The 25198-nt window shown below is 42.7% G+C and overlaps 1 protein-coding gene across 3 annotated transcripts; it reads left to right on the forward strand.

Annotated features, from left to right (window-relative positions):
• Positions 1 to 24764, forward strand: zfr (zinc finger RNA binding protein). Of its 3 annotated transcripts, none has more exons than XM_080852996.1 (20): positions 1 to 61; positions 296 to 377; positions 6132 to 6417; positions 6943 to 7087; positions 7430 to 7642; positions 8138 to 8382; positions 8727 to 8933; positions 10010 to 10364; positions 11461 to 11654; positions 12164 to 12283; positions 12433 to 12578; positions 13205 to 13385; positions 13638 to 13870; positions 14142 to 14292; positions 15437 to 15578; positions 18414 to 18511; positions 19577 to 19672; positions 22192 to 22303; positions 22570 to 22667; positions 23054 to 24764. In XM_080852996.1, exons 1-20 carry the CDS (start codon positions 25 to 27, stop codon positions 23234 to 23236), a joined length of 3324 nt encoding a protein of 1107 aa, XP_080709122.1. In that variant the 5' UTR covers positions 1 to 24; the 3' UTR covers positions 23237 to 24764. The 3 variants fall into 3 exon arrangements, 2 of the variants coding, with proteins under 2 accessions (XP_080709122.1, XP_080709121.1); XM_080852995.1 differs by having other exon boundaries at positions 21 to 61; positions 7442 to 7642; XR_013968918.1 differs by lacking the exons at positions 18414 to 18511; positions 22570 to 22667; positions 23054 to 24764 and having other exon boundaries at positions 21 to 61; positions 22192 to 22221.
• Positions 24765 to 25198: the final 434 nt, after the last annotated feature.

Genomic DNA, 25198 nt, shown 5'->3' on the forward strand with positions numbered 1-25198 from the left:
AAGTCGTCAGAGAACAGGAACCCAATGATTCCCATATGTCCAGTAGTCTCCTTCACCTATGGTGAGTAAAATGTTATCAAATGTATCAATATCAGTCAGTAAATGTGCATTGAAATACTTTAAACACGATATAGATTATTTATGGGTAATTTGCGTATGTTTCATGCATCCTATTATGCCTAAATGGACGCCTGTGTAATCCCTCGCATTATGCGGGGTCTTCACGATGATATCGGCTAACAGGCTAACCAACATTAGCTTAGCGCTCACCCTCGATGAATTTGTCCCTCCGCAGTGCCCAGCCGGCTAGGTGAAGATGCCAAAATGGCTACCGGCAACTATTTTGGATTTACCCATGGTGCTGCTGCGCAGTACAGGTAAGTGGCCCGAAGTAAACTAGTTGGATGGAGTCTATTGTAATCCCCCATTTATGAGTTAAATTACCGAGGGCTTTTGGTATAGCATAATCCGCATCTATTGAAAACATTGCTTAACGTTGCTCTCTCCTGCCTTACTGTATTGTTCACGGTTGGGGGAGGGGGTGGAGGGGGTAGTGATGTAGTTGGAAGCTGCTTGCGAGGAACTTGAGCTCGGGCAGGATTGCTAGCGAGTCAACTGTATTTTCTGAGTGAACACTCGCCGAGCAAGAACCATTTGATTAATGTCATAAGTGTAGACAGTGTCAATAGCTAACGCGTTGTTGTTATAACTTAGCGTTGTGTTCAGCATCTATGGTGCTAGCGAATCAGGTGCCCATCCTAACGTTAACTTGGTTAGGTAGCTACCTTGTAAATGATCTCGGTAGTATTAAAGTGCGCATGGCACATTCGATTGCTATAATGCGTAAATAAGATGTTATTCTCTTTGTACCGAGTAGGCGGTAGTGTATTTTAGCTGAATGGAGTAGCGTTGACGTTATCTGAACAGTCAGATGCAGTGTTTATGAGGGTTACATTCACATTAAAACTAGACCTAGTTAGCTGGTTTATTTTCACCAACTTTTGAAAAGTCAGTCTTTTCATACTTATATTATGCATGGGTGCCTACTTTAGCAGGGTTTTTTTATTAAGATAAAGTGGTCATCGCCTATCGATGGATTCGGTTCGGGCTATGAACTTCGTCAATGGTGATGGACAATTCGTCTTATAAAATGAACCATAACCCACTAAGTTATCACTAGTAGCTATCGACAGTAAATATGTTTTATTCAGGAAATATTCCTGTAGAATTCAATACAATTTAAAATTAAAAAAAATCCTGGAAACATTTTCCAGTGAGCACCACACACTTTTCTGATATGCACAGAAAGTGTGTGGTGCACACTGGAAAATGGTTCCAGGAATCTTTTAATTTTCATTTTAGAATGTGAATTAAATGGTCATGGTTGAAAGATACTCTGGGACATGCTGAGTTTCTTTTGCGCCTGTTTAAATGTTCCTGGCTCACGATTCCAACACAGTTTTGCTGTATCCAAGGCTTGTGGATAGCATTAAACATTGTTCAAATATTTAACCATTCGGTGACATAGTACACTGTGGAAGGCATTACCTTTGCCACCTTAGTTGCCTCTGTTTTTGTGTTGGTATAAACAAAGAGGGTGATGCAAAGGCATATTCCCCCTCTTATAGCCTACAGATAAAACATTTTCAGAACTTAAAATCAGGATTATAGTGACCAAATGAATCACGTGAAGCAGTATTATCGCAGTACTGTTTAAATGTGCTGATTTTCAAAAAGTAAGCTACTGATACACAAACTGTCTATATGATTTTGAGAAGCTCTAACCGAGGTTCTAAATATTCCTACTATCACAAGTTTTGTTAAGGTTGCTAATTCCAATAAAGGCAAGCGTTGCTGGAAAAAAAAGTCAGATTTGGTGATGGCTCTGGATGAGCTAATCTCTAACTAGCTAGCCTTTAGACTAGTTCATCAAATTTGGCATGCATTATGTGCTTTTAAACTGATAGCCGTCCATTTAACTTTGTGTGTTCCATACAAAGGTAAGAGCTTATTATCATAAGCTGTGTTTGCTTGGTCACTGGCAAAGTGTGCGTCGCAAGTTAGTAAACATTACCGCAAAGTCCATAGATGTATGTGGCTGTAGTTTCCTACAGCACTCTTAAAAAAGGCAAAATACGATGACACTTCAGACCTAGTCTCCGTAGAAGGCTGAAATATCTTCGGAGCGTGCAACTGCCTCCGTCATAGTTTCACTGACAAAACAGGTACATCTAGGACAATGTTGCTAACTTTGTTTGATACTGGTCAGTAATTAACAACAGTTTTTCAAAGTAAGGTATTCAAACATGGTGCTAATGATCATTAATACTTACCGTCAGGAATTTTACTGTGTAACTAGTAACCGTTTCTTCTCCATTATAGCCTTACTACTGGTACCAAGGACAGTAGCTTTTTTGTCAGAGCAGATAATGGTGTCTGTGTGGAGTTGGCAGTATCCAGACTCATACTTCAGATTAAAAGAAGAAAGTCTTTGACTGAGTACACTTAGACACACACTGTTAAACTGTTTAAAATTAGGAAGAGGGAATGTTGTGGCTGTCCTCTGCGTAACAAATTTGTGCCATGCATTGGTCCAAAGCGGCACTTCATGCGCAGAAGGTAAAGGCTTAATTTTGTTCTCCAGGTTATGGAGTGTTCTACCTTTTTGATTTTATGAACAGCAGCAGAGGGGCTTATCATATAATAAACTCATCCTCGAGCCCACTGGGCTATAATAGGTCTTCCTTTGTGCACACTCAGTGTATTGATTGCCTCCGGTTACTTTATACAAGGAGTCTCATGTCCAGATCAATAACACTTACCCTTCATGAGTTGCTCATCCTTTGGGGTGTTGGGTATAAAAACCTGATGGTTTTTGTCCTGGTTGCTGAGACTTGGTTTTTCCAACTCATGTCATTGAATAAGAGAGTCAGGTGTAGGCAAGTAGGTACCAGTTACCATAAGACCTAGTTGCCAAAGGGTTTAGGTGTCGGGACTTGTCAAGGAATAGAAAAAACAACAACAACTTTCATATCAAACCGCTGCCTGAAATTTAAGGGTGGGGACATCTATTCAGTAAGAATTCTCATGTTTTATAGCACATGGGATGTACATAATGTAGTGGACTAGGTAGTAAGAGTGTGTTTTATTGAAGACTTCTTAGCATGTATCATAGGGGTGGGCGATATGGGCAAAAAAGAATACCTCGCTATTTTTTTTTCATTTTGACGATAACGATAATTAGACGATATTTTAAAAAATGTGATTGGAATTCTCAGAGTTATACCTTCTTGGAGATTTCAATAATGGGCACAATGTTTAAGGAAAACACTTCTTTATTGTCTTTAAACTAAAATAACTTAATTGAACTGCAATGCAGAAATATTGAACTCTTGTAATAAAGTGCTCCATGCATCCATGAGAATTATTGCACATCAACAGCAGTTCTTATGGGCTTATTAAACTTAAAATTCTGTCCGGGATTGTACAAAAATACAAATACATGAGCATGGATCGGGACAAATTTTTCTGTTAGAGCCCGGACTGAGTCCGACAGCCATTAAAATATATATTTTTTTTTCGAATCCGAACCGAGCCCGACGGAATCAATTTCTCAACTGTTCCTAGTACTAATGCCACATTGACGTACGTTTTTTATGAATAGCCTGGCTTTATTAAACTGGGGCATCAACAGTTAAATGCTCTCTCTCACAAACAAGCGCTGTTAAACGCACACGCGCACACAATTAGGTCAATAAGCATATTTAAATTAAAATATTCACATTGCAAGAACGTTTAGTTTAGTGGTGCGTCTCCTTTAGGAAGAGCACGTACAGCCAGGGAGGGACAACGGTGATGCATATTTTGGATTTAGCGACAAACATTAATGTGCTGTGAAAGTGTTAACCAGTATGTGAGTAACGTGAGTTTTATTAAAGCATAGCGTGTGTAATGTGTAGCTATTTCATTCCGTTTGCTAACCTTTCCTGCTGTCTGCATTTACTAACCAGCAGCAGACGTAAAGGAAAGGGAATTAACCCAGAAGTTAAAAACATGCAATCTACTTCGGCCGTGGAGTATTTTACTCCCCTTCAATCTCCAACTACGTTCAGAGACAGACAGCAGGAAAGGTGAACAAACGGAATGAAATAGCTAGACATTACACACGCTATGTTTTAATAAAACTCACGTTTTATGCTACACCAACGGAGGCACAACAGACATCACCATGCGCTGCTAACCTGTTGCAAAGTGGATGCGAGAAGCCATGTCACGTTATCACGTAGGCCCACTAGTAGTGTGAATGCCGTGCTGTGGGGAGCGCTGCTGCGCCGTAGGCTATATTAAGAACATGATGTGAACAGTTTCCCCGTGCGTGTCATTGTTTTTGGCGAAGTCATTTAAATACTCGATAATGTAATTTTGTTGTCTGGGAATTCCCTGCCCCTTCACTGCATTGCATTTGCTCAGTTAGTCTGGCCAACTATCATCAGCGATCCACTTCACTCACGTAATTGGACACGCCTTTAACCAATCAGACCAACGATACTACACAACGATACAACGATCGGTAATAAAGCAAACACATCTTTTTTATGTATGAATTGTTCCAGGGCAAGTTTCTGTTCTGTTTTCAAAGAAAACTTGCCTTTGAAATCATCCAAGACAGCCGCGAGAGCAGTATCGAAGTTTTGCTGAGGTTTGGCGGCCTCCATGTCCAATGTTTTCAAACCTTCTTGGCCGTCGCGTTTGCTACGTAGACGTGGTTATTTTAAATCCGCCAATGGCGCGCCAGGTAGCCAAAAGCCAGTTTGTGATTGGCTCCAAGGATTGTGGAAATCTTGAAATGAACGGGTATCCATACTTGGCCAGACCCAGTTCTGAGGCAAAATCAATTTGGCCGGAAGAAGTGGGGCGGGACTTCCCAGACTAGTAATTTTGCACATCGTTTGAACAACAATGACGATATCATCGCAGACGATATATATCGCCCACCCCTAATGTATCAACAGTTAAACTATTTTATATATTAGTGGACCAGAAAATTATAATAATTATAATAACACTTCATACATAATTTTACCCTGAACTATAAGCCTAAATAACAAGCATCAATGTGTGTGTGTGTACCTGTTTTGCACAATTGGACAAGCACCGATGTTCAACCCTGTCACATCATGAAACCCTGTCACTTTATGACGATAGTATCAGCTGGCTGAAAGAAATGTGAGGCCGTGGCCATTGGCGACTGACAGGGAAATAAATTACCACACATTTTAAAAACAAAAATAAGGGGCATTAGCGGCCATTTTGGTCACCATCTGGAGCCTTGGAGCAACTCCTGCTCTATTGATCTCTTCTTCTTATTTGAATGCTTCTGCTTGGCTGGGCTAGCCTGGCCTGCTCTCAGCCTGTCAGCACCTGAGGCAGCTGGCTGCATGCGTTCGATTAGGCCATATTTCCTCCCTGATGCCAGAGTTAGTTGCCTTAATATTAGCTACAGTTAGCCTATTGCTAGTCTATGTACAAATCTCCATGGACTCATTTCATATGTTGAGCCTGTTGCTTTGAAAATATGTGTTTTTTTTTTATTTGAAGGTTTGACAGGTATGGGATATATTTTAATTTACCCGTTTTATATGATTTTCTGTTTTTATGACTCACTGTAGTCATGCAATTGCATGTCTGTATCGAGCAGTTCAATCTTTGATAATCTCTTCATCCTGAGAGCTTTCCCATTCTAGGGTTTTTTAATCCCCAAAACACTTAAAGGAATACTCTCTTGCGGTTGGCAACTGTTGTTTTCAGTGATGCTCAAGAACTGCCAACAAGAAATCCCCCAAAAAATGAAGAACCATTGGGCATGCTACTGGTGTCATTTGATGTTATGAGCTCAAACAAAACTAGTACATTTTGAAAATCTGTTTTATAGACATGAAATGCGGTTGAAAAGTTTATTGAAATACACTTAATCTAAATGGCCTAGAGTCTGCAGAATTCTAGGCCTCCTTCTTGGTGTATTGCATCATTGCTTTAGATGTAGTTTTCTGTAATGTAAGATGAAGCCCTTCCTGACTGGTGCCCTTCCCCTGTATCTGTCTCTTTCCTCCTCTGACCCCAACCCATTCCAGTCAGCAGCCAGGTGCGGGGGTATCTTACACCCACCCCACCACCGTGGCCAGCTACACTGTGCACCAAGCACCAGTGGCGGCCCATCAGGTGGCGGCAGCCTATGCCCCCACGGCCGCCACAGTTGCCGTAGCCAGACCTGCGCCTGTCGGAGTGGCAGCCGCTGCTTCTGCGGCAGCGTATGGAGGGTATCAGCCGGCCCACACGGCCTCTGACTATGCGTACGCTGCCCAGCGGCAGGCCGAGGTCCCCCCGCCCCCTCCCCCGGTCACGTCCCAGAACTATCAGGTAAGAGAGAGCTGCCGCAGCACAGCAGCAACAATCCTTCCACCCCTTTACACGCTCTCACACACACACACACACACACACACACACACACACACACACACACACACACACACACACACACACACACACACACACACACACACACACACAGTTGTTCATACCTCCCACTCTCTTTCTCTCCCTTCTTCCTCATTTATCTTCACCTGTCAGTTCTTTTGTGAGGGGAATTTGTTCATTCAAGCTCTCTTGCTGCTCTATTTTCTTTCGTTCTTTCCGCTCTCTGAGCTGCACCTGGTCTCCAGATGGCAGTTTTTGAAGCCCTGTCAGACAGCAACTATTTATTTTTCCCTGTGTTACTTTTGCATACTAACAGAACTGGAATTCCCATTAAATTTGTTTTAATTTATGTTTTCAACCCCCTATCACACTCAAACACACACACACCACACACAAATCTCCTCTCATTCTATCAGCTGTTCTGCTATTTCGTGGTAACTCGACTGTCCACCCTGTGCCCTGTCCCAGGACACATACTCGTATGTGCGGTCCACAGCTCCCACGATGGCCTACGACTGCAAACAGTACTACCAGCAGCCTGTAGCCACAGCTGCGGTGGCAGCCGCCGCCGCCCAGCCACAGCCCAGCGTGGCAGAGTCCTACTACCAGACAGGTATGGCCAATACGGCTTGAAATACAACATGGAGGAAACAGCACTTTTTGTATTCATTTCAGAATTATATATATTTTTTTGTGTGTTGTCATTTCTTTCTGTGTGCTTGTAAATGCTATCCTTGAGCCCAGATACATCACTGGTTTCCCAGAATCCCATGTGCCCCAATTTTTGATTTAAATCTTCATGAGCACTGGCAGCTGAGCGTTTCCATTCAAGTGTAATTTAAGACCCTCCCTGTCCTTGGCCAGAGAAGCACTGAGCTGCAACGGGGGAAAAACAATCGATAGTCGTCCTGCTGTGCGCTGTGCCTCCCCTTACCACACCCCTTCTCACCTCTAGCTCCTAAAACAGGTTATACCCAGGGTGTCACCCCCTACACCCAGACCCAGCAGACGCGCCAAGTCACGGCCATCAAGCCGGCCACCCCCAGCCCCGCCACCTCCACCTTCTCACTCTACCCGGTGTCCTCTGCGGTGCAGCCAGCTGCCGCCTCTGTGGTCCCATCCTACTCCCAGAGTCCCACCTACAGTACAAATGCAGTCACCTATTCAGGTGAGTAAATCAACAACCTGCACCCACAGTTGCATGCCAGGGCATGCAGTTCGCAGCTACCAGCTCTGTCACAGGGGCTGAGAAGATTAGATTTGCTATCGATTTAGCCAATTTCATTCCTTTGATTTATGACAGGTTTCAGCAGTAGCAGGGAAAAGAGCAAAGTATTTGAAATTCATTTTTTTTAGAAGAAACCTGCAAATCTCTGGTTCTAAGGAAATTACATTTGCTGTGGTTATTTGGAAATGGAAATTGTTGTGCTCCACTATGCCCATTCCTGTGTTCTTTAGGCTGTCCCTTCCTACTACGCTTTCATGTTAGCTTGTTTAGCAGGTAGCTCTTGCTTTGATGTATGCAGTTCCTTGAGGACCATTATCGCATTTGAAATGTCTCAACCTGCTCTTCCCCTAACACCCACTACATGTTGTTGCCCTCTACTGTGTCGAGCCAGGCCATTCTGAGTAATGTTAGCTAACGGGTCATTCCCCTCCGCAGGTACGTCATACTCGGGCTACGAGGCCGCTGTCTACTCCGCTGCCTCTTCCTACTACCAGCAGCAGCAACAACAACAACAGCAGAAGCAGGCGGTGGCGGCTGCCGCAGCCACGGCCGCCTGGACAGGCAGCACCTTCACCAAAAAGATGCCCTTCCAGAACAAGCAGCTGAAGCCCAAGCAGCCGCCCAAGCCTCCCCAGATCCACTACTGCGACGTCTGCAAAATCAGCTGCGCAGGCCCACAGGTAAGGCACTAGTAACGCCCCTCCTAACATTGCCTCCTAACTTTTCCCCCAACATCATGTCAGTATTGCAAGGGAAATGGTGATGGAATAATGGCATTGACTAGATGGTTTGCTGAGGATTGTGCACAGGTGATTTAGGGGTTTGTCTGAGGTCTCTAGTCTGTGTTTATCATTGTTATTTTTTTTTTGTGGCAGCTGATGTCTGCGATTAGTTATAACTGATCGTTATAACTAATAGCATTAGTTATAACCTCCTTGCTATTGTGCATCTGTTTTATGTCCATATTATTCCTGCCAGTTGCTTTCCATGACCCACCTGCATCTGTCCTCCATGTCTCCTGCAGACCTATAAGGAGCACCTTGAGGGCCAGAAGCACAAGAAGAAGGAGGCGGCGCTGAAGGTCTCTCAGAGCAGCAGCAACAGTGGGGCAGGCAGCTCTGGTACCTCAGCTCGCGGTACACAGAATCAGCTGCGCTGCGAGCTCTGCGACGTGTCCTGCACAGGCGCCGATGCATACGCTGCTCACATCCGTGGTGCCAAACACCAGAAGGTACCGCAGCACCGTCTGCCCCTCTACCCTTAACCCCCACCTTTGCCAGGTTGGGTTACGTCAATTGTGCAGTTGAGAATCTGTAGTCAGCAGCAGGTTGATGCATGGGCACGAATAGCCCCCCCTTTTTGGTATTATCCTGCACTTGTGTGCAGAGAATGGATTTTAGATAGATATCCCAAACCATCTGAGATTATTGTAGCATCTGTAGCTTATCGATATCCCAAACCATCTGAGATTATTGTAGCATCTGTAGCTTATCGATATCCCAAACCATCTGAGATTCTTGTAGCATCTGTAGCTTTGACTCTGGTACCCATCTCGTATCCATTGTCAAAGCATGTACTGAACTGCTTTATTTCAAGATGGCTAAGAGATATGTTATTTTTCACTTTGATTACAAGGTGCATAAAAGTTGCTTAGGCAGTTGATTCTAATATTACGCAGCTCTCCAAGAAAATGTGAACACATTTGCTGCATTCTGTTTTGCTTTTTTAAAAGAATGTGCAAAATATAAACCAGAAGCCAATGATTGGAGTCATTTTATAAGCAGTAGTCATGGACAAAGAGTGTGTAACTGTCTTTGTCCATATGTAAACATGATGGTGCTTGCCCAAGAGCCACATTCCTCCAAGCCTCACTTTCCAACACATCTGCTCTGAACCGTACTGTTTCCCCCTCCAATCTCAATGAGCCACGAATATCCATGCCACAGCTCAACTTGCTTTGGTCACAGTAACTGGACAGACGACTAAACCCCTGTGGGGGAAGGGGAGACTATGTTCTGTCACCTTCACTTGTTCTGCATTTAATCACTAACCGCTGTATAGCCAAGCTAATTGAAACAGCCTTTTTGCTTAATCCTGTTTTCTATAAGCCATATTTTCAAAAGGTGTTTTTGTGTAAGATGGCTATGCGCATGATGATCAGGTCCGACTCAGTTGGCGTTGACCTTGTCAAGCGCAGGCTTAACACCCTTAGATATTTATATATTTATGTCTCAAATGAGTCCATGTACACAAGTAAATACAAATATTTGTCTCTAATTTGTTTGTCCGTGTTTATCTTTCTTCCAGGTTGTTAAGCTACACACCAAACTCGGCAAGCCCATCCCCTCCACAGAGCCCAGCGTGATCACCCAGTCGTCCAGCTCCACCACGGCAGCACTCAGCAAAGCCTCTGCAGGGGGCTCCTCAGCAATGGGCAGTTCCGGTGCCGGCGGAGGAGGTGCCCTGGGAACCAGCGTACCCTCTCCTGCTCAGGCTACTGCGGCGGGCAGCGCCAACTCGTCTTACCTGAAGCCCGTCAGCATGGCTAACAGTGCCAGTGCGGCGGCCGCAGCGGTTCAGGGCAAGAGCCTGTCGGCCAGCAGCCTGCCCGCCAATGCTAGCGCGGTCAAGAAGGCCAACACCCCCAAGATCAACTTTGTTGGTAAGAATGGAGGAAAAGAATATCCTTTTTCGCTTCTCTGAATTCATTTTGGTTTTATGTTGAGACAATCATGGTACTTTCCACTTCAATTATTTTGCATTTGCCTTTCAATCTTTTTTTTGTTTGCAGATGTTGCTTTTGGTATCTGTTCTATGTTCATGTGAATTGATAACTCAGATTAGGCCATGATGGTGCATTCGTCCCAAACCGTCCTTCAGCATTCCTGCAAAAGGACAGCTTTTTTCCTCTTCCGTGGTGGCCAGTTTGCCTTATCTGTGTGCCAGCTCTCTCGGCTGTGTTTGCCAGCTTTTTCTCTCACAAAGGGAGGCCGGCCAGTCTCCCAGCTCTTCGGAGCGCTATTCTAACTCCCGTGGCCTACTCTGTCCCTGCCTGAGCCCCAGTTCCCCTCCTGCTGTCTGACACTAGAATGGCATGTTTGTTTTATAGCGCCACCAGCCCCTCCTCAACCAAAAACTATAAACTCAATGGGTCTGGCTGGAGGAGTTTAACCTGAACTGTTAAACAGAGCCAACATTGAATCATCCAGACCGTACATCATTTACAATCTAATTGGATTGATTTAGATACAAACAAATAATAGGTTTTAAAAAAAAAAAAAGTATTGGCAGGCCCAGCTTCCATTTTAGCTGGAATGTCATTGTTGTTAATTACAGAAGAACATTTACAAAGGCTGCTTTCTTATTGCTAATGAAAGAGGTGGGTGGGGGACACACCATGGATGAAGGAGGACAAATTAAATCCACTTGGCTCATAGCAGTGGCCTAAGTACTGTTCTCTGTATTCCTGTATTGTCCATATATCTGATTCCCCCCCCCCCCCCCCCCCCCATAGTATAGGGATTTCTAGTGAAACTTGTTTACAAGCTTTTCTGTTTGTCCACTTGTTTCAAGTGAACTACGTGAACATTACCCAGATAACAAGTAATTGTAAAATAGCACAGCTACAACATATTAGAAGTCTCTGTTTTGCTTTTATTTGAAAGTCAATTGCATCAGCAACACGAGCTTGTTAAATAAATTATAAGAAAGCCTTCACTCTTGCCAGAGGTAACGTGACCATCTTTCTCAATTTGCAGCAGGAAATAAGTTACAGACCACAAGTGTCAAGGCTGATGACGCCAAAATGGAGACGGCAAAACCCGCCCCGGCCTCATTGGCTGTACAGTCCCCGGACATGAAGATGGAGACCTCTGATTCGCTGTCAGCGCAGTCGGCCCTGGCTGCCCTACAGAGTGACGTCCAGCCAGTTGGACACGACTATGTTGAGGAGGTGACGTAGCTTATGTTGGGCCTTACAATTGTTTTGAAGTGCCAAATGTTGTAGGCTTATTAAAGAAGCATTCCGGATCAATTGCTATTCGCTAACGATATGCTAGTGGCTTAAACTAACGAAATCTCTTGAAATGTGCTGACTTTGACATTATGACAACTAGTTACTCAACAACTCTCCTAACTCTGTCAAACATCAAGCAAGTGCTACACAAGACAAAGCAAGACGGCAAATAAGCTACTTACTAGTTCGGCAGACAGTAGAAAGCCGGGCGGCGTCAGGCAATCTTACATTTAGCAGTTATATGCCTATGGACCCTTGTATGGCAATGGCACGGAGGCGATTCTCCATATTAAAAGTCATTGTAGCGCCCCAATTTTTTTCAAGCTGTTATTTTAAGGTAAACTGCTTATCCTAACCCTAATCCTGAAGTATAATTGTTGCATACTGTTACTTTAAGGGTGAAAATCAATGAAGAGAGCTAATTTTTTCACATTTCTCCCTCTCAGGTACGCAACGATGAAGGCAGAGTGATCCGCTTTCATTGCAAGCTGTGCGAATGTAGTTTCAACGATCCAAACGCCAAGGAGATGCACTTGAAAGGACGAAGGCATCGTCTCCAGTACAAGGTATGTGGATTCTTCATTCAGCCAGACTCTTTCTGCTTTCTCTGTGTAGGGCCAGAATAAAATTGACACAGCTCTGTCTGGCGTACAACATCTACTGTAACAGTATGAGGGAGTGCAGTAAGGATGTTTATCCTTGCGTGTCCCTTCAGAAAAAGGTCAACCCCGAACTCCAGGTGGAGGTGAAGCCCAGTATCCGAGCACGCAAGATCCAGGAGGAGAAGATGAGAAAGCAGCTGCAGAAGGAGGAGTACTGGAGGAGGAGAGAGGAGGAGGAACGCTGGAGGATGGAGATGAGGTGTGTGTGTGCGTCTTGGTAGTTGTAGTCTGTGTGTTTGTTGGGGGTGGATTTGGGATTGGGTAAGTTGGTAGGCAATAGGTGTCCCAAACCATGGAGATCTGTATTTTCCGTCCTGTTTTTAAAATAAGAGTTTTGTAAAGAAGGAAAATTTTGCCAAATGAGGACCGTTTCTCTTAAGAGGCAAACAAACATTAAAAGTGGACTCCAGGGACAGGAATTAAGTATTTGAAATGTGTGAACTGGGACCTTCTTTCTCAGTCCACTTGCACTAAAGAGAAAGAGCTGTAATATAGAAGAGAGTATATTACACTAGAGTGTAACTCTATTTGTTTTATTGTTTCATTTTATTCATTTATTTTGTATATAACTTGGCACTGATATTTGGACCAATGCTTGACCCAGTAATTAGCTGATGTCAAGATAAATGAATCTGTGATTAGAAAAACAGTGCCCTGATCTTCATCAGCTGTGAAGATATCTTCAGCTAATCGGACAATTCAGTTGCATCTAATAGAGAAGATGTTTTGGAAATGTGTTTACTTTGAACCTCGCAATACAGTGAGGGACAAAGTAACCATTGGTTGTGGATAAATTGTGTGTGTGATTTCTCCTTATGGACTCAGTGCCATTTACTGTCCCAGGCGTTATGAGGAGGACATGTACTGGCGGCGTATGGATGAGGATCACCACTGGGATGATAGGCGCAGGATGCCCGATGGAGGCTACCCACAGGGGCCCCCCGGCCCACCCGGACTCCTGGGCGTGCGTCCTGGCATGCCCATACCCCAGCCACAGGGGCCAGTGGTAAGCTTTTCTCCTGACCTCGTGTGGAACTGTCTACACGCCAGAAAATGTGCTCTTTTTTGGCATTGACTTTACTTTTTAATCTGGCCTGGATATTTAAGCAGGGTTGTTCAAAGAACACCTGCAAATGTTTCAATCCGATGTTACAATGTGGTACATATAGAATGTAAAGTCAAGAATGTTTTTTTTCCTCATTTGAAAACCCTTATCTCTCTCTGTCTGAGCATCCTGACCTCCTCTCACTCTTTCCAGCCTCTCCGCCGGCCCGACACCTCAGATGACCGTTACGTCATGACCAAACATGCAGCCATCTACCCCTCGGAGGACGAGCTGCAGGCCATCCAGAAGATTGTGTCTATCACTGAGCGGGCGCTCAAACTCGTCTCTGACATCATCACGGACCAAGACAAGGCCAAGGAGGAGGACAAGGACAAGGAGAAGGAGAAGGAGAAGGAGAAGGAGAAGAAGGACCCCACCAAGGACAGGTACACCAGCACTTGCTACCTGCAGTGTTACCCGTTCAATGAATAGATTAGGTCTGGTGTAACACAGTCCAGTGAGATTAGGAGTCAAATATCATAAATAAAGCTATGAAGCATTAAGACGTCTGAATACAAATAAATAGTTATAGTTTGTCTGATTATAGTGACTCATTATTATTGAAGTCATTTGTCTGATCATATCTCCCCAGGTGTGTGCTTAATTGTGTGTAATAGTGTAATAACTTGGCTGCATTGTCTGATGTGTGTGTTGCAGAGCTCTGAAGGGTGTGATGAGGGTCGGCGTGTTGGCTAAAGGCCTCCTGCTGCGCGGGGATAAGAATGTGAACCTGGTGCTGCTGTGCTCTGAGAAGCCCACCAAGACCCTTCTGACGCGCATCGTGGAGCACCTTCCCAAGCAGCTCACGGTAGGTGTCCAGTCACATGCTCTCCAGGTGGGACAGTCCGCTCAACAGCCATTCTTGGAAGTAAGGCTTGATTCCAATGTTTCTCTCTAAATCTCCCACACATTTGTCCCTGCTTAATAAACTTGTCCTGTCCTGCAGAGATGTGTGTGTGTGTGTGTGTGTGTGTGTGTGTGTGTGGGCGCGTGTTGGAGCCTACTTCACAATAAGCTGGCAGAGTTTTTCTTTCATTTGTGTCCAAACACTCGAGCCCAAGTTGTGAATTTGAAAGCAGGTTGGGTCTTAAAGCCATGGGCCTGCCTCCAGCTGCCTTTTTCTTCTGGCAACCTTTTGAAGATTAGAAAACGCTACACCTTTTAAAGATGTGGTTTGTGGCTGTATTACACTGAATGATGAACTTCAAAGAACACCCCAAACTCTGACAATTGACCCTAAACAGAGGAACAGTTTTGGTGCTTTCATATGGTGAATTAATCTACTTGACAAAAATGCTTTCTCGGCAATTATGCTGTTAAAGTCTGCTTATGGTGATGAAAACATTTCTAATTAACGAATAGAGATCGATACAGATTGTAATTAAAGGTCTCTCGTTGGAATACTGATCTAATTCTGGCTTCTTTAAGCATTCAGTCAGAGTATTGTCCAGAAGGAACTGAGTAAAAGAAATAGGACAAGATCATGCAGCGTTATCAAAAACAGGCAAAAAGCCTACAGACATGAAAGGGATTAGTAAAGAAAAAGAAATGTTAGCTAAAAGTTAAAATTGCAATGTGAGAAAGGGCAATAAATGAAGAGATAAAACTGGAGCAGTGTGAATGCCCAGGGTGGTATGAAATCATCTGCATGGTTCCTCTGCATCATGACCGCATGCAGTAGGACAGTTACTTTTAATACTGCAAGCAGCTTTGACGTTCAAAAGTTTTTGTGCTGCTTTGTAGGTGTGAAAAGGGTACCACAGGGCTTTAAGATGAGCTTAGATGAGGACAATTTAACATGTTCACGTCACAATCCAAGAATTGCTCATTAGAGACCTTTATTATTGAGTAGAACTCTATTTTCACAACTTCATATTAAACCTACGGTATACTAGTGTGATTCCTCCATCTCACACCTATCTCGTATCACCTACTATTATGCTCCTTTGCAGCTGGTGACACCTGACAAGTACGAGGTAAAGGGCTCTATCCAGGAAGCGGCCATCATCTTGAACTCCGGCGCTGAGCCCAAGATGCAGGTGACCATCACCCTGACATCTCCCATCATCCGAGAAGAGAACGCCCGGGACGGAGGTTGGAAAGGCTGTTGCCCCTCTTCTTTCTTTTCGCCCATCTATGAGATTCATTTTGCTGTTTCTTTTTTTCTTTTTTTTGGGGGGGGCTGCAACTGAGCATGTCTGCTGGCAACAAGGAGGCATAAATCTGTTGTAGTGATGCCAGGAATAGGAGTCCTTTTGATCTCCGACATTCCTCAGCCTTCAAACCGGTCCTGGTATGTGCTCGAGCTTATTCATGAGAGGCTTGAATATCTGAAAGACATCTGTTGGTTTATTTGCCTTCAAAAGCCTTGGAAAGTGTAAAGAAAATATCATCATTAGGTTTTCATCATTAAGATCTTACTCTGTGAAAAAACCTTTATGCTCTCTACATCGCTAAACCAGTTATCCAATGAAAATATATAATTTGCATCACCATGTTCAGATGCCATCCACTTAACAGAAAAAAAAGAAAAAAATCCGTCAGTGTCCAAGGCAGCCATTTTGAAGGCAGAGGAGTTATTCTTAACATTCCTAGATGGTCAATCCATTTACAGATATATCATAAATATATATATTATACATATAGGTATTTGTTTCTGTTCTGTTAGAAATATCCTCCAATGAATGACATTTCATCATGAATTGAAAGTCTTTAAGTTTAAAGTTTATAAATGTAGCCACGGATGCTCCTGCCCTCTGATCATGTTGAACTCAGCACTGCCATTGGTTTGAGAAGGCTCTCCTGTCTCCCGCCAGCAGTGTTGCTCAGAGAAAGGCTCCTCCCCACCCCCCTCGCTCTTTGTAACACTTCTCCAGTGCTCTTGAAGCTCTCCTGAACACACACACACACACACACACACACACACACACACACACACACACACACACATACATACATACATACATACGTTCACACAGACAAACAAAAAAAAGCATGATAAGTGTTTTTGCATTGTGTCAGTCTAGTTTTAGTCCTGGATAGGATTGGTTTTTGTTTCCTGTGTTCCAGGGGATAGTTTGCACAACCAAGAACCTCCCCCACCAACGCACCTTTTCCTCCCTTTTTACTTACCTCCATTCAATTTTAGCTCTAAATGTCTGTGAATATACCCTTTTGCTATCTTCACATTTAATTCTGTGTACGTGTGTACTTCAAGTCACACAGACAAAGAAACGAAAAAGCATAAGCGTCAAGTTTTGAGGGGTTTGGGCAGTGAATTTGGGGTGCGTGCACAATCAGGATCTGTGCAGCACCGGGAAGAGTTGGTCATGTCCGTCCCCACAGGAAACAAATCATGTTTTTGTCTGGCAGTGAGAACTTCACCATTCTGAGGTACTCCCCCTCCCCTCCGATACCCATGTGTAGGATTGAGAGAACTCCCCTAAGTGCATCAGTCTATGTGCTGGTCCATCCCTGACCAGACTGCTTTCAGGGAGAAACTATTTATTTGTTCCTCTCCATTCCTAATGCATTACACACTAAATGATCTGTATTACTAGGAAAAGAAGGCCCCTGTATCTATAAAAAAAAAGCATCCATATTAAATATATTTTTGCTGTAACTTGGCAATTACGATTATATTGTTTACTTTATCTTTGCTAGTCTTCACTGACACTGGTGAAGAGTATTTTTGTATGGGCCCTTATTTTATGTTCCATAACTCCTAGTCGTTCCTATTTTAAGGATCTGTTTTTGATTCTTGGGGGAGTATCGGTCTGATTTAGAGAACAGGATTCTATGAGAGGACTCTTTGGTTGGACCTTGGTCGACAGCCTTTCGGTATACAGTGACTGGGTTTGGTCGTTTTTTTTTTTTTTTTTTTTTTAAGCCCCACTGCTGACCAGGTATGCATGCAGTTATGTCCTAACCCCTCTTTGCTGGGAGCTTTCATGTTTTTGTTCTTTCCAGCACGCACTGCTGCCTCCATGTATCCAAAGCTTCACAAGTCCAGGCCAAAGCCTCCCTCCTTTTATGACATTTTTCAGTAACCTGTGTCCCATCTGAGGCTACGTCTACGACTCCGGAAGGATTTTTGACCAGGGTCTCTTGTTATCCCATTCCCTCCCCTTCCTTGCCTCAAACACATTGCCACACCTGCCATTGCCATGCCACTGTAGAGCGGGCACCACCAAGCACCTCCATTGCCTTGCCTTGCCTTTGGTCCTCACATGGTTTTAGGTTTTGTCTCATGGTCATTTCTGAATAACCACATAGCCATTTGGAAAACTTTTCCCCTCCAGCCAATTGATTGTGCAATGCCATGGAATTAATTGTCGTTGGGCTGAGCATTGCAATAGTTTATCAGCTGTTCAGTCATTACAATAAGGCTCTAATAATATACTGCACTCTTGACAAACAGTTTAATTACTGTGAGGGATGGTTTTTAATGTAGTTGCCATCTCTGTATCAATGGGAAAGCCTGTCTATTTGCATCAGGGCGTTTACTGCATTAAGCTGTACATTCCAGGTCTTCTCGACCATCCTCCCTGACCCAAATCAATATGCGGTTCTAGCCAAGCCTATTTTTAAGCCGTTAAAAGCTTGCACCCTTATACAAAACCACCTCCTCCGCATCCACCCTGAGTCTCAGGCAATGCTCACATTCCATTCTTACTCCGTAACCAAGACAACAGTTACCTGGGGAACACTTGGTATGTGTGGCAATGTGTTCATGTTCTTGCCAGTCTCTATCTCTATCCATCTCTCTCTCTTTCCCTGTCTTTTTCTCTCTCTCTCTTTCTTTCTTTCTTTCTCTCTCTCTCTCTCTCTCTCTCTCTCTCTCCTCTTTTCTCTCCTCTTTTTGCTCTCTCTCTGACCTGGTCAAACACCCATTCCTCAGCATCATTTGACAATTGGATCCATTTTTAGATGTAACCTCGGGTATGGTGAAAGACCCAGCGGACGTCTTGGACAGGCAAAAATGCCTTGACGCTCTGGCTGCTCTACGCCACGCTAAGTGGTTCCAGGTTCGGAACATCATTTTACTTTCTTGTTGTAGCCTTATGAGATGCATTTTGTGTTTTTTCATTTTATATTTGTTTATTTACTCTATAGAAATGATGATTTAAAAACCACCATAACAATATTTTAAAATGAGAAACATCCATTTTGAACGTTAAGAAACATCCAAGGATGTAATTTGTAACGGCAAGCAAGACCAGAGAAAGAAAAAAAATCTATATAAACATATATATGAATATATTTTATATTTTAAGCTTTTCTTTGTGTCTTAATAATGTTATCTGGCCTCTTAAAAAATAATCTGGCATCCTTGTATTCTATTTTTTTTTTTACACCACAAGTTTTTCTAATCTTTAGTACATAAGCAAATTCCATAAGGCTGCAGAATATCTTTGCATAAAAGTGTCATCAATAAGAGCTTTCATGTTGAGCGTTTGTTCTGTGACCTAAGGAAAGATATTTATATATATATATTTTTTCTTTAAAAAAAAATAAGAAGAATAGGGATTGAGAGGAGAGGAGTATCTGATTAGTTTACTGTGCTGTTGCTTATCCCACGGTCAACACAGGTAAAATAAAGCAGAATTCCTTGACTCCTCAGTCCTTATGCTTTTCCTTCAATCTGATTTGTTTGTTTTTCTTTTTATAAGTGAAAGTATTTGTTTGTGAAAGTACTTGCCACAATGGAGGTCAAGGTTTGTAAGATGACCTGGAGAGCATCTTCCTCGAGCATCTTGCAAACTTTGAACTCTGACCTACTAACGAAGAGGTAAAATACTCCTGAAAATGGCAGCTGCACTGAAAAAAAAAGTCTTAAGGAGAAAAAGTTACCAAATTGGCTTCTTGATACTGAAAACCAAACAAAACAGAAAAAAAATATCCATAAGCTTCCATTGGGAACAGTAGTGTTGCACCTCACAGCCAGAACCGACCCCTGTTGGACACCCTATTTGCAGACGTGTGTGTGTGTGTGTGTGTGTGTGTGTGTGTGTGTATGTGCGCGCGCACATCCACACCTGTGTGCTCTTTGTGCTAATGACTAACCGAATGTGACTTTTATCATACCCAAGGCTAGAGCTAACGGACTCCAGTCATGTGTCATAATCATTCGCATTCTACGGGACCTGTGTCAGCGAGTGCCCACATGGTCTGCCTTTCCAAGCTGGGTGAGTATCTCCTTTAGAAGCCTCCCAGAACCTTTCAACATTCCAGTTGTTTGTGTATGGAATGAAAGAAATGCAGATGTTGATCTAAAATGTTGATGTACAATATACAAAAAGATTCTGGATAAAATGTTGCAGTGTTGCACTAGACATTACTCAAAAAAAGTTACTAATATACTTATGGAAATTTCAGTTGCATTTTTGCACCAACTTCTAACTTAATTTCTGACCAGGGTTTCCATTAGCCGCTAATTACCATTTTTGCCAGGTAAAATTGGTTTAAAAAAGGATAAATTGGAAACTTGCCGGTCAAAATGTCTAGTAATAATGTACATACAAAGCATAGCTACAGTGAAGGCTCTCCCTAAACAGAACATTTGTGTTTTGAAATAGCTTAATAGCATACAGTACGCTTGTTTCACCAAAAGGGTGTGACTCCCTGAAGCGACGGGTGAATCAGCAGCCTTGCCGCTGGCAAGCGCACACAACAAGATGTGGTGGCAGTGATGACACTCTACGGTTCTAGAGGTTTAACTTCTGCAACAGCTTGAAATTGCTAATTGATGAGTTCAGCGAGCTGCAACCTGATTGGTTCAAACTGCCTGTGCTCTGCCCGAGTCAAGTGTGCCGGCAGAGAGGGGCTTCTGTCTGTAGAATTTAATTAAGAGGCAAAGTCATCTAGAGGACAAAGTAACAGGGTTTCCATCCAACTCATATTTTAAGCACATTCATGAAAATTTGTCTAGAGAAATGCAACTGTGTGTACGTTTCCATCAGCTGTGTTATGCAAATTCAAAATGAACGCTTTCAAAATCAAGAGAGGAGTTGTGATAAGCTGTGGGTTCAAACCATAATGTTTCTGGGCAACTTTGCCAGAAACATAGCCTGGATACCAGACCGAAACCCGCCCACATCATTTGAGGTCTGGAAGTTCGGTCTGGCACTGCTCCATTGGGGAGAAATTATCATAGATCAGAAACTGATCTAACCAATCAGATTGTCAGGGTCGGCTTTATATGATGATGGACAGATGATCAACTAACGCTTGAGTTGAATTAACGGTAGATTCGAAATCGTACCAAGATGGCGGTGTCTCAGGAGCCTGTTATTGGGAAATATTTTATGTGAAATAAGCTATCTACACAATTGTTTTTGTGTCTACATTGACTCGGTTAGTTGTGTGTGTGCTACACGAATGATAACTGAAGCTCAAGACCATTATTGTTGGGTTACTGCTAACGCTTAGAGCAAAAATGCATTGAAACACATAGTAGCTAGCTAGCCTCGCTGCTAATAAGTATAACGTGAGAATGCATATCTCACAGATATTGACAGCGCATTCATTTTGAAAGAGGAACAGAGAAAGGCGATCAAGGCATTTGTCGATCGAAAAGATGATTTTGCCGTCCTTCCTACGGGATCAGGTAAAAGTTTAATGTATCAGATGGTCATACTACGTTGCTCTGATTGGTTCTAGGTATCCAATGGAGCGAAGAGGCATTTATTTCCCTGGTTCGTTGAAACACGCCCCATAATCACAGCTCAATGGAGCAGTATCAGACTCGTGTTCTGACTCGAATTATGAGTATGACATAGTCAGGCTACCAGAAACACCTAATTAACTCGCAAACAAATGTGATTTAATGAAAATAAACTTGTTTCCATCAACCTTTGTTGTACCCCATGCAAATCTGGAGATCCACTCCCATTCAAGTGAATACATTTATTATTTGACGTTGAAGAATTTAAACACATTTCAAGGGTTTATACTAAGAATGGGAATCTTTTTAAGTCCACATTTTTACTGCAGCTCAGTTTCTTTAGAAAATGCTGTTTACTTAGAGGCAGATGCATGCCCCATATTATTAAATTGTACATTTTATCCGGTTGCCGGTTAAAGCGCTCTCACTTGATCCTGGACCGATTAAGATTGTTTTCTCCTTAGTACACATTTGCACCCAAAATGATGAGAATTGTATTCAAAAGTTGGAAGGAAACTCACATTTCAAGCTGCAAAGAGATATTGGAAAAGTTTGATGTCAAGTTGGCAGCAGAGGACTTGCTGAGAATTAAATGTTACCTACATTTGATGCCATGTATGCCCTGCCTTTTCAAGAATGGGCTACAGGTGTTACATGTGAGGATTTATAATCGCTTACATTTTAACGGCTAATGTTGAGGTTTGGCTCAATCATTACTGTTTGTTTTGCTTCGTTCAATCAATAATCATCGCTGTTCATGAAATAAGTCACACTGATTTGAGGTCGCTGCCATTCTTTCGTATATCAAGGTGTACATTATGTTTGTGTTTGTTACACTATTATTAGAACGTGTGACCGGTAAGTTTCAAATTTGTCCAGTAAAATTAATTCTTTCTGGACACCGGACTGGCTAGAAAAAGAATCCTACCGGAAACCCTGAGTCTGACCCAACCTGACCCAAACATGCACACAACACGTTCTTATGGAGAAGCCCAATGAGAGTCTTGTTCTTAGCCTCCCTGACTTCCCTGTTTCTTGAAGGCCATGGAGCTCCTGGTGGAGAAGGCCATCAGCAGTGCATCTGGCCCCCTGAGCCCCGGAGATGCCCTTCGCAGAGTCTTTGAATGTATTTCCTCCGGCATCCTGCTTCCTGGTAAGACTGGCGTTTTGACACTTTAAAAAGGCTGATGCGATTATGGAAGATTAAAGTGTTGCTGGTTGTACCAAAAGGGAACATCAGCCGCTAAAACGTGTGTGCGTGCGTGCGTGCGTGCAACCAACACACCTTCTGAACTCATTAATAATTCATTGGGAGGTCGGGTATGGAAACTAAGAAGCATTAAATTTCCTCTGATTGTTTACTGGTTATTGGGTGCCCTGTGTGTGTGTGTGTGTGTGTGTGTGTGTGTGTGTATTCAGGTGGTCCTGGGTTGATAGACCCATGTGAGAAGAATCCCACAGACACTTTGGGAGCCATGGAAGAGCAGCAGAGAGAGGATATAACCTCAAGTGCCCAGGTATCACCTACTGGAGTTCACACAAAAGCATTGACAGGGTTTTATGCTGCCATGTAGTTCAACGGTTTCTTCAGGATGTTTGTAATGTAAATGTGCTTACAGTCAGATGCAGTTGTGTGATCATGAAGGCAATCATGCTTCATGAAAGCAAGTCTTTGAGTGAATTTATTTTTGAAGGAGGTTTTGTCTCAAAATTGGCTTTCCTGGTTACATAATCTTGCTAGATAAAGGCAAGAACAAGTTTGTTTCTAATCTTATCAATTAATGACCGAAATTTATAAGGACGACAATGGAGAAAATTATTGTATGTGTCTTCACCTTGAGTAATCCGTTTCCTCTGTAACTCCGGTCCTCCATCCATAACATTCTCTCAACCTCTTTTCCAGTTTGCCCTAAGGCTACTCGCGTTCCGCCAGATCTGGAAAGTTTTGGGTATGGACCCACTGCCCCAGATGAACGCCCGCTTCAACGTGCGCAACAACCGCAAGCGCCGACGTGACAACAGCGATGGGACGGATGGCTTTGAGGCAGAGGGGAAGAAAGACAAGAAGGACCATGAAGGCTTCTAAAAAAACAAAAAGCAAAAAGCAAACAAAACAACAAAAAGAAACCCAGTAATAATGCCCCCTCATCCCTTGTGTACCCTAGTCTGTTGCAGGGGTGGCAGTCCTTTCCTGTCGTGTCGCATGAAGGCTAGCGTTTGCCTGGCTGGTGCGCCAGTTCAGTTATTTGCACTACCATCTATTAGCAAGTTCAGTGGTCTGAGGGAACAACTGATTCAGTTCTGATGTCAGTGTAATTCCACGCAATTTCTGTGGCTAGTTCTTGTGTGAAAAACGGAAAAAAAAAAAAAAGATTGGCAGATAATTGTTTTTTTTTTTCTTTTAAAGAAAAGAATAAAGAAATTCATAGATGAGTAAGCAGAGCAGAAGCCATTTGTTTTCAAGTAAATGCTGGTGTAAACATGACCCTTCAGGAATGATGTGACCTGCTCTTCTTTCCACTACACTTTAAACTATGGTCGTAATATTTTTTCTTTTATGGTTTGCTGCAGTCAGGTCTTGTTAATGTTGAGCAAACTCGTCAAATCCTAGCTATACAGGGCATTGAAATAACCAGTCTTGCAGTAGATTGATCTAACTGTGGTTTGGACCTTAACTCATTTAGCTAACGCCATTTTACCCCAAATGTCTAAACTAGAAGTACTTTATGACGGTGGTTTCCAACATTGTATTCCCGTGTCTTGTTTTGACAGAGACATTCCTGTTCCCATTATAATTCTTCTAAAATATATATATATGATTAAAAGTTAAATGATGTGTATGTTAGTCTTGTAGTCATGTTATGATGATAAACCTGGAAACAATGCGAATGCGTATGAGCATGTATTTTCTAGTTCTAGTACATTCTGAGGGTTGGCTGTTGGCTTATAATAATGATAAAGACTTATAATTTGGCTCATGGAATATTTTTTACATTATTATTTTCTATTATTATTTTAAGTTGTCATCGGAACACCATTTTTGCATAATGCCAGTGGTGCTAAGTTGAGGTTTTGTCTAAATGGTAGACTACAAGTGTTCTCAACAGGGGCTGTGACTGTAGTCATAACACATTTCTGAAGAGACACTGAACCCTGGTTTAAGTTTTTGTGTTATAGTGTGATCCCTAAATGTATCTTTAATGTATATATGTGATCATATATATCTATATATATGATGTCTAATATATGTGATCACGCATAAGCTTCTATCTTGCAATAGATATTCAAAGTGTTCATTTATGTTTTATTGAAGCATGGCTGTGTCATTACCCTCCCACTCCCATTTTATGTTCTTTTGGCTTTGTTTTTATGTTACTGTGGCTTTGGTTTTGATTTTATTGGTTTACTAGAACAATCACTTGCCCTCAATCTTGATTGAAAAATCAGTAGTTTGTTCAAACCTTGAGATGGAAATAAGTTTGAGGGAGAACGATGTAACACCAGTGTTGTAATTTGCAGTTTGATGTAGAACTACCCCTTTGATGCCTGTAACTTGCTGTCAAAGTGCTACTTCATTACAATAAGCAAAATAAAGACATTTCCAGAATTAAGGATGATTGGTTTCGGGAAATCTTTCTTTTTAGGTGAGTGTATACTGAACATCAAAAATGACCCCTAGAATCTGGACATGGCCTGGGACCTTACTTTGGGATGTTGGGAGCTGCACTAACACAGGATGTTGGAAATGTCTGCCATCAGAGGGGAAAAGGAAGCTGCGTGGGGATTGTTCCCTGGTGGACAGTGTAAAGGAAGTTGTGTGGGGTGATATCTGGGTAAACTCGGTATAAGCACATTTGTGTGTAGGTTTTTTTTCTCTAAAAGGGTGAATAAAAGTTCCCAAGATCATGGTATACTTGCACACATATATTAATGGTAGAAAGCTGCTTGTTGACTGCCACCTCAGTGTTGTGTTAAAGGGCCCATGTGAAGTGGTCCATATTGTATTGTTTGTAATTATTCTCTTTAAATGTGTCTTCTTTCGTTGCAC

Source organism: Sprattus sprattus (genome assembly GCF_963457725.1).
Source record: "Sprattus sprattus genome assembly, chromosome: 15".
NCBI lineage: Eukaryota > Metazoa > Chordata > Actinopteri > Clupeiformes > Clupeidae > Sprattus > Sprattus sprattus.

Excerpts from the sequence above, each read along its gene's own strand:
- zfr (XM_080852996.1), top strand. The coding sequence starts at position 25 with ATGATTCCCATATGTCCAGTAGTCTCCTTCACCTATG. Across the intron at positions 10,365-11,460 it reads CCCCAAGATCAACTTTGTTG|CAGGAAATAAGTTACAGACC; the intron begins GTAAGAATGGAG and ends CTCAATTTGCAG. Across the intron at positions 14,293-15,436 it reads ACCTTCCCAAGCAGCTCACG|CTGGTGACACCTGACAAGTA; the intron begins GTAGGTGTCCAG and ends GCTCCTTTGCAG.